This window comes from Lagenorhynchus albirostris, chromosome 6 (genome assembly GCF_949774975.1).
Source record: "Lagenorhynchus albirostris chromosome 6, mLagAlb1.1, whole genome shotgun sequence".
NCBI lineage: Eukaryota > Metazoa > Chordata > Mammalia > Artiodactyla > Delphinidae > Lagenorhynchus > Lagenorhynchus albirostris.
Window position 1 is genome coordinate 56,811,864 of NC_083100.1, and position 8,998 is coordinate 56,820,861.

Sequence of the window (8,998 nt, forward strand, 5' to 3'; positions counted from 1 at the left end):
TGTATCCCAGAGCCCAGCACAGTGCACGTAGGAGCTGTTCAGTAGCTATTGGTGAAGGGAGAGAGGACTCTGAACCAAGGACAAGAGGTCCAGTATTTTAATTGCTTGAGAAGTTCAGGACCCTGTGCAAGGCTTAATGCTTCAGTTTATATCTTTCTGAGGAAAATGGCAGTAGACCATTTCTCCAGAGCAAGTTTTTTCCACCCAAGAGGACGGTGAGAGAGAAGAGGGCTGAGGGGAGGGAGAGAAATCTGGGACTTTCTATCCTTCAGGGGCTCTTTCCTATGGGCTGAGGCAAACACATTAACTTGAGAAACTTCTCATCTGTTGTCACTTAGAACAAAGGTTAAAGACAGGGTAGCCCAGAACTCTCTTAGAACTTATTACAGAGAGGACAACAGGTACCGCTCAAGAGGGGGCACAAGGCCTGGGCTACCCGCTCATCCAGGCCTTCCTGCTGTGAACAGCTGTAAGACTTGAAGCCTGCCCTCGCCCCGCCCCCACCGCTTGTAGTCTCCTCCTTCACGGTGTTTCAAAAATGAACCCAAAAGAGCCAAAGCAGAAATACTGCAATCCTTCCCTCACACCATAAAAGAGAGAAGAGACATATCATTGTGGTTAGTGTTCTAAGTGTATTTTTATGGTTATTTTAAATGGCATTCAAGTTTAGTTCCAAGTTCAATAGGGGTCTCATCCTGCTTCCTCCCACACAAATAGTCCTGCAGGTGAATGAGAGAACGAAACTAGTTCAGCGTCTCCCCTAATTCTGATCCTTCGGGACATCGTGTATGAAACTCTTAAATAAAAGTGTATGCAAGCACCTTCCGACCCACTGAGATTTTTCTTGTCCTGCCCTCAGAGATGGATTTGTCCCTTTCTGGGGGGACAGCAGCGTTCAAGGGGGTCAGTGGGGGGGCGGCGGGAGGTGCGTGGGAGGCGGGGCTGGGAGGCGTTGGGGCCGGGCAGTTGGCGGGCCTGCGCGCCCCGCATGCTCCGCGGGCTGGGTTGGCGGGCGGCCGCGCGGCCGCGGTGCCCTCGGGCCTCGCGCGGCAGAGCGCGTGGCGGCGGGTCGCGCCCTCAGCGCTCAGCCTGCGTGCCTGTGTCTCCTCCGCTTGCGGTTTCTGGTCGTATCCCAGCTGGCCCGGACTTGCTCCGAAGTAGGAGGGACCGCTGTCGAGCGAAAAGTGCACACCGGTGATTGATGAACTCTTAATAGGACTAACCTCTCCCGCCCCCACCCTAGACACACACGCAGAGCAGGCCTTCGCCCCCGCCTCTCCCCCGGCCTCCCCGCGGGCCAGGGGGACGCGGTCGCCAGCCGGTTGGGTGATTAACTCACCGTTTGTCTCTCAGAAAGTGTTCCAGGTGGATCAGGAACACCCACCCGCCCGCCGCTCCGCGCCGCGCCGCCTCCGGGAGACGGGATCGAGCGTGCGTCACATGGCGCGGGCCGAGCGGCCTTTGTGCAGCGCGACCGCCCCGCCGCCCCGGGAAGGCGGTGGCTATTGTTCCCCGCGGGGGTGGGAGGTGCTCGGACTCGGGGTCCACGCCAGCCCCTCCCCAGTGTGTCCCCAGGTTCGAGGATGGGTGGGGGCCTCCTTTGTGTGTTTTCTGCCGGCGGCGGAGATGGCATCGTTGCTGCCCCAGGAGGTTAGGAGACGCGGGTGAGGGAGGTCAGTCGTGGCTCTGCCACTGCCTGGAGCTCAGCCCAAGCGACCCAGTTTCCCGCTCCCTCGGCCCTTGGGCCCTTGTGGAAGTTGGGAGGGATGTGGTATTTGTAAGGCAGCACTCTGAACAATAGAGCCATCAAAAGGCCTTCTCCCTGTCTCCTCATAAGTCAGGGACACTCTTCTCCGTTCCTTCAAAAAGGCCCTGGTCCAACAGGTCCTCTTGGCCTGGTTTTAGCCCCACTTCCCCAGCAAAAACACTGCATTTGTATCGGGGTTCTCCATGCATCCTCATTTAAATTAAGATCTCCTCCTTGGGCTCTTACTAATGTTAAAATCCTATTCTAATGGTTTTCCAGTTATTATTCTTCCATAACAATGATCCAGACTAGATATAGGAACCAGTCAAGATATTTTGCCGCAAGACCTGGGACAAGAAGACTTCCGTCATATCTCCCACCATGCTGATCTCCTGGGGACCCTTCCCCTGCTTCTGCTACTGCAAATGACTGGACATGCATTTATTTACCTTGGTTCTTCCTGCATGTGTGGAAACCTTTTGTTCACTGTGCTTCAGGCTGAACCGGGCCTGAAAGTGGGTCTTTGAATTGTCTTTGTACTTTCCTAACTTGCCAAGGTGAGTATGAGACCTGAGCGAAGTGTTTAGGCATGGGCTTTGGGCCAGGTATAAAAATCCATTGGGAACCAACTTTGAGCCCCCAAAATAAGGGCATTTGTAGCTGGAGTAGAATACAAGGGAGCAATGATAACTAAGATTTCATCCTCTGTGATGATCCTCTCCACTACCAGTATCACCAGTGTAGTAAGTACAGAGGATTCATCTACCCTATCTTTTTTCTCTCCATCCCAGCCTTCTGCAAGAGAGGTCTAAGTGAGCCAGTAGTCAGAGGTGATGAGGGTGTGGCTGGCAACTCAGTCTCAGCTCCCTGTGCCCAGAGTGTCTAGGGATGGGTCTGCTCACCCAGGCCCCTCTAAGGGAAGTTGCAGTGCCCTGAAGTAATCAGGCTATAGGCCTGTGGGGACTGGAGACTTCTGTCTCTCTTTTTATTTTTATTTAATATAAACTTCTGTTTGCCCTATTCTTTTCTTACAGTTTCTGAAAGAAGGAGCAGAGTAAGGCCAAGAGTTGCCAGATGAAGAGGACCTTCCTGGATCTAACTGGGATTAACCCATTCTTGTCTATAGGAGGAAGTTTCAACTAATTCTCAGGATAAAGTCAAAACAGGCCTGTGACTGTCCCTTGAATATTCATGGTGTAAACAAGCTTCTGGCCCCCCCAGGTCAAGCAGAGAAACACTTTTTATTAGAATGTTGGGTTTCTTCTTTGTTATTCAAACATACACCCACACACATATCCTCTTCACCCTCCCTAATGAAAAACCTCAACAGATGGGGAGCCTAGGCTCCCAAGCCTGCTGGCTGAGAAGATCACTTCACTCAAGGGTCAGTTGGCTGGTACAGAATGGGGGAGGGAGAAGGGACGAGTAGCTAGTATAGTTAATCACTATTTTTTAATACTCCTTACAGATAGAAATTTAAAAACTCCTTTTCAGCAAGGTTAGCAGCCTCCCTCCGGGGCCTGGGAAACTAATTTGGCTGATGTGTCTCTGATAGAGACTAGGCTTGGGTTGCTCCAAGGGGAAAGCACTTGCTCTGTATTCTCTCCCTCTCTCATCTGAACGCCTGTACAAAGAAATGGTACAAATGGAGGGTTAACTTAATGATTCCATCAGAGGCGGATTCTTCTCTGTCAGGTCGCTGGATAAGGCTGAGGTCTGAAAGCCAGGAGGTAGAATGTGCAGTTGCCCTTTCTTGCCACCTTTCCAGGGGCCAGGACTACTCTTCAGGCCTTTCCTCGGCAACTTCCCCACCCCCCTGGCTAGCTCAGTTGGGTCTTCTGACTCCACTCCAGGCTGGGTCCTGAGTTTCTCCTCGTAGCCAGGGCAGGCTCTCCCTCGGCCGAAATCTTTTCCCACCCCACCTCCCATTTTGCAGCTGGCCATTCCAGCTACCTCACCTCAGCGCTGCTTTAATTCACGTTTGACTGCCTCGACGGAGCAACCAGGGGCTCCCGAATGACCGCCACCCCCCATACGTGGGCCTGGGCTTGAGGCCCCGAGCCCTTTCTTCAGGTCCCAGGAGACTCCCCCACAAACTCCCTGATCCCACCTCCCTCAAAGCGTTCTCCGTAGGACAAAGGCAGAGCTAGCCACGGCCACAGCCAGACAGCCATTTCCTCCCCTTGCGCAGACGAGGTAAAAGCCTCCTGGAGCCCAAGGCCCGGAGAGAGGCGGGCCCCTCACCACCTGCCGGTGTCGGCCCCCGCGCCGCCTTTGTGCGGCCTCCCCGCCGCGGGGCCCGTGGGAAGCCGCGCGCACAATGGCCGCCGCTCCCGGAAGACCCGCTGCTCCAGGCGCCCTGGACCCAGCGCCCGGTAGCGAGAGGCCAGCAGCCTCGAGGCCGTGGTGAGCTCCCCACGGCCCCCCGCGCGCCGCTCCCGGGAAGAAGCCTCGGTCTGGGATGGCGGTTTCCTTCCGCTGCAAACTTGCCCCTTCCCGCTGCAGTCCGCTCCGGGAGAAGGAGAGGCCTGGACCCGGAGCGCCAGGCCGGGCCCAGGGCTCCCCTCCCCCACTCTTCTTTCTCTGCTTTTCCGAGACCCGGGAGGGAGGAGGCGGGCGCCTTCGCCGATAGAGCAGCTATTGTGACCTTCCCTCGCAGAGCGGGAAGCCAGCCGGGTGTACACCGCCGGTGGTGGCGGGGGAGGAGGCGACTGTGTGCAAACCTCGGGGTGCGGAGGGGGTGGCACTGGGAAATAAAGGTTTGCAACCTCGGGCATTGGAGCCCTTCAGAGGGCGTTTGGTTGTGTTTAGACTCCGGTGCTTCCTAACACTAATAGTAGGCTCAAAAGCAGCAGAATTTATGGCGAAGGCCAAGGCGGCTTGTTTATAATTTATGAAGTTTTAAATGGCCGTGCGCGGGCCCCCGCTCTCGCCCTGGTCGGCGGCCGCGCGGGAAGCGCCCTCCCCAGATTCGCCGCCGCCCGCACTCGCGCCGGGAGCCACCGAGTGTGGCCATCCCATGACGCTCACGCCAGTGGCAGGAACGGATCCATCCGAGCGGCTCTCAGAAGCTTCAGGGAACCTTTCTCCAGAGGTGAGAGAGGACCGCAGGTTTGTCCCAAGAGAACTCCCACCCCACTAGCGAGGGGCGGCTGCGGCTGCCTGAAGAGGGAGCCCCCAACCCCGCGCTTCTTTCAGCCCGAGTGTGAGAGGAGGCTATGTCAGCCGGGCTAGACACCGTTTAAAATCTAATCCATGAAACGCTAAGCCGCAGATGACACGTGGGGCCTTGCAGACACCCGCAGACTCAGCAGATACTCCTGCGGTAACACACCGCGCTGGAAAACGCCTGGAGCCATGATGCATTATGTATTTTTATTATTTATGGTGGGAAGAGGAGATGAGGGAAAACCGGGCGGAATCTAAACAGCCTGACAATTCATCTGTTTAATATTTAGCCAGTTAAGAAGGGTTGTTGTAATCCCTGCAAGGCAGCAAGCTCTTCTTTGATTTCCCTAATAGCTTTAAAAAATAATTTCTTACAAGACAATTAGAAATTCTGCCTATGGATGCAAATTTCACAGAAAAACAATTTTAAGCCTTGAAAGTGGGTAAAATATCCCTTCGGTTGAAGTCATTTATTCTGTTGATACACTTCTACAACATGTATACTTTAAACCTGCTCGGATGAAGTGAAATTTAGCAAAAAGGATAATCCCCTCCCACCCCCCAGTCTAACATGCCATTTTAAAAACAGCACAGAGGAACAAGAAAACTAAATATTATTTTCAGCCATCACTATTTAGCGAAACACAAACATCCAAATAGAAACGATTGTTGTTCCACCAGAAGATCAGAAGTTAAATTATTTCCACACAATAGGAATGTCACCTCGTGTCACCGGGGATGTAGTAGGAGTTGCATTATTTGTCAAACCAAATAGAGATGCGTGGGCCCACTTTGCTGAAATACAAAAGAATTGAACCTTATCTGAAGGCGTTCTCCGAGTGCCTCCTTCTAGAGAAGCGGGGGTAAGTAGTGCGCCCCAGCTAAAACCACACTAATATTTACAAAATGGTTATAAATCCTCGAAGACATTTTGCCCATTTTGTCCAAAGAAGCAGGAGTGAACAAAGTGTTTATACTTGTTATGTTCCATTAATGAAACTTTTATTACTTTACATCACGGGGAACGTTTGTCTTCTTGAGAAATGAACTACTGACTTCTATAAGGAAAAAATCGTGACAGAATTTCCTAGAGAAAAAGCTTAGGTGCATGGCTTCAAATGATTATTTCTTTTTCTGCATCTTAGCTTTTTCATAGCTCAGTTCTTCTTATGACTTCTCTTGTGTCTTTGATTGTCAGTTTTCTTTCAAAGTTTATTTTTTACTACTTAGCGCAGAAAAGTGAGCTCTGGCCTCCCCAATGTAAGTGCAATCTAAAAAAGTGGATTTGTGTCTAGAAAGAGGGCAATAGAAAGAGCAAAACAGGCAGCAGTGAAACACCCTACCCAGGTCATCCCACACAAAACATTTCTAGGTTTGCATCCTCAAATATTCCCCCCACACACACACAACCTAAAGTCAATAGCTGGAAGGTAATCAAGTATCCCCAGAACCAGTTTGTGTACTGGATTCCAAATAAGTGGAAAAAATATTTCAAAGTGTCAGCCTACTGGGGGGCCTTCCACCGGGATTGTGCGCAAGATAAAGGCAGAGTGATCTACTTGCAAGTGTGCGTGATTAACACAGATACACTTAAGACTGAGAAAATTTTTTATTCTAAATATTTGTTCAAATAGTACCAGACAATTTGAAATCAATAAACTGTGTCGAGTGGCGAGGGCTGTGGCTATTGGGAAGAGAATAACGGGTGTCATGCCACGCCATGGGGCCGCCTGACTCTACCCGTGAAGGACAATTTGCGGTCTTAATCCTTTACATCAACTACACACACCAGCCACGGTTACAACTGTTCAAAACTACTCTCTCAACTAGTTCCGACCAAGGGGACTAAAGAGGTGAAATGTGGCCCCCGCGGCCTGGGAGCGCGTTCCTAAGCTCGGCTGGAGAATTCTACAGATATACACATAAATACATTAAGACGAGGATAAATAATCAGGAAAACGAAATGACTCGCTTCAAATAATAAATACAGATCGTTGAGTCCGATGCAATCCTTACGGGACGGGAAGAAGCATATAAATTAAGGTCTCCGCAACTAAACTAGACGCGGGCCATGCCCGGACTCGCCGGGTTCTGGACCCTCTGCAGGGCGCGTCGCCGACGGATCTCAGACTTACCTTCGGGACACCATTACCAGATTAGAGTCCCTCGGTCCGCAGTTATGTGGCACTGTCAGGCTTACAGAGGAGAATCCTTGCGGCTGATTTATGGCGAGTCACCCAAAGCAGGGCGAGCCTGGAGAGGAGGCCCAGACGCCTGCGCCTCGGCCGCTGTTGGCCCGAGACCGGAAGACAGCGATCGGGCCAGAGCGAGGGCGGGGGTCACCGAGCTGCCCCGCGGGCCCCGCCCGCCACCCCCGCCACCCCCGCCACCCAAGCAAAAGAGGTAATCGCGCCGCGAGTTCGGGCCGGTGGCCGCCGCTACAGATGCGTCAGTTTGGGGGCCTCGGGCAGGCGTCCCTGAGACGAGTGGTGGGCCGAGAGATCTGTGTAGGTGGGATGAGGGTCACACGGTCCGTGGTGGTGATTGCCGGGAATCTGCGCGGCGCAACTGTAGTCCACGCTGGCTGAAGATGGGTGCGAGAGGTGGCCCAGGTTGAAGACGGGCCCGGATGCGGGCGCCATGGAGTCGACGAAGTTGCCGCCCACGTACACCGGGCTGCCCTGCAGGTTGGCGCTGGCGAAGCCGCCGCCGTTGCTCGCCATGGGGTGGGGCTCGAATTCGGGCGCCGCGTAGCGCTTCTGCTGCGGCAGGCAGCTGCTGAGCGGCGCCGTGTAGGCAGCCAGGCCGTACATGTTGGGCTGAGATTTGGCGAAGGCGGGCGGCGAAGGCGCGTCGTAGGCCAAGCCGGGCACGGGTGGCAGCTGGCCCGAGTAGGCCACGTGGCCCGCGGCGCCGCCGAGCGGCGGGCTGCGCTCCGGGGACTGACCGGCCGGCGAGTGCAGGATACCCTTGGCCTTCTGGTCCTTCTTGTACTTCATGCGCCGGTTCTGGAACCAGATCTTGATCTGCCGCTCGGTGAGGTTCAGCAGGTTGGCCATCTCCACGCGGCGTGGCCGGCACAAGTAGCGGTTGAAGTGGAATTCCTTCTCCAGCTCCACCAGCTGTGCACTTGTGTACGCAGTGCGCACCCGCTTGGACGCTGGGCCCGGTGGGCTCTTGTCCTCGCAGCTCTCTCCTGGGCAAGGAGGGAGAGAGAGGGGACGCTGAGCGGGAGAGGTGGGGACACCCTGGGCCAGAGAGAGGTGCTTCCCAGGCTCCTGCCTCTTCCTCCCTCCCTCCCTCCCACCACCTTAATCACGGATGGAGTGGGGGAGGGGCGTTTGAGAGGTGAGATTCCAAGAGATTCCAAGAACTCAAAGGCCCCAGGCCTACCTATCAGTGGCACCTGAAACTCCCATCTGCCTTCTGAAGTCCAACTCATTCTGCCCACCCCCTCCCCTTCAGCCTAGCCCATCATCTCGTCCCAAAGGCTGAGGAGGAGTTTAATGAGAGACTAGTAGCAGCTGGTAAGGCCTTCCCCCCTGTCAAAGCAGGGCCAGACTTTTTTGAACAGTCCTTCCAGCCTCTACAGCTGGGAAGGGGGTTGGGGGGGTGCGGTTGGAGGCAGCCCCAAACTGCCTTGCTCAGAGTCTGGCTCCTGGGCAAAGCACCCCAAGCACAGAATGAGGGTGGAGATCCTGGCACCTCACTCCAGCTCAGCTGTACCCATGAGCTCAGTACCCAAATGCAGGGAGGTGACAAACCATAAAATTACAGCCCCAGAGTTTTAGAGGATCCAAGACCAGGCTGGGCGTATTTTGAATACTGCAATGCTAGGAGCAGCAGCCTCAGCCCTGGTTTCCACCACCCCTGCCACCTCTCAGCAGCTTGTCCACTCCCTCCCTGGGAAGACAAATGGATTTCTCCTGGGAGGGAGGGCCTGGGTGTGCAGCTGAGAAGGAGGGGCAGAAGGAGAAGGAACTTAAAGACTTGAAGACACTTCCCCCTACGAGCAGCAGCCCCACAGAGCAGCAGGCAAACCAGAGAGCTGACAACAAGCTAACTACATCCCAGGCCTCAAGC

At 54.3% G+C, this 8,998-nt stretch overlaps 1 protein-coding gene across 5 annotated transcripts in view; it reads right to left on the reverse strand.

The window, feature by feature from the left end:
• Positions 1-6,509: 6,509 nt before the first annotated feature.
• Positions 6,510-8,998, reverse strand: part of HOXD3 (homeobox D3) — a 37,596-nt gene continuing 35,107 nt past the window's right edge. For all 5 annotated transcript variants that reach the window (XM_060152586.1, XM_060152588.1, XM_060152587.1 and 2 more), the window contains one exon: positions 6,510-8,111. In XM_060152586.1, the coding sequence (XP_060008569.1) occupies positions 7,354-8,111 (758 nt within the window). In that variant the 3' untranslated portion in view covers positions 6,510-7,353. The remainder of the gene's footprint in view (positions 8,112-8,998) is intronic.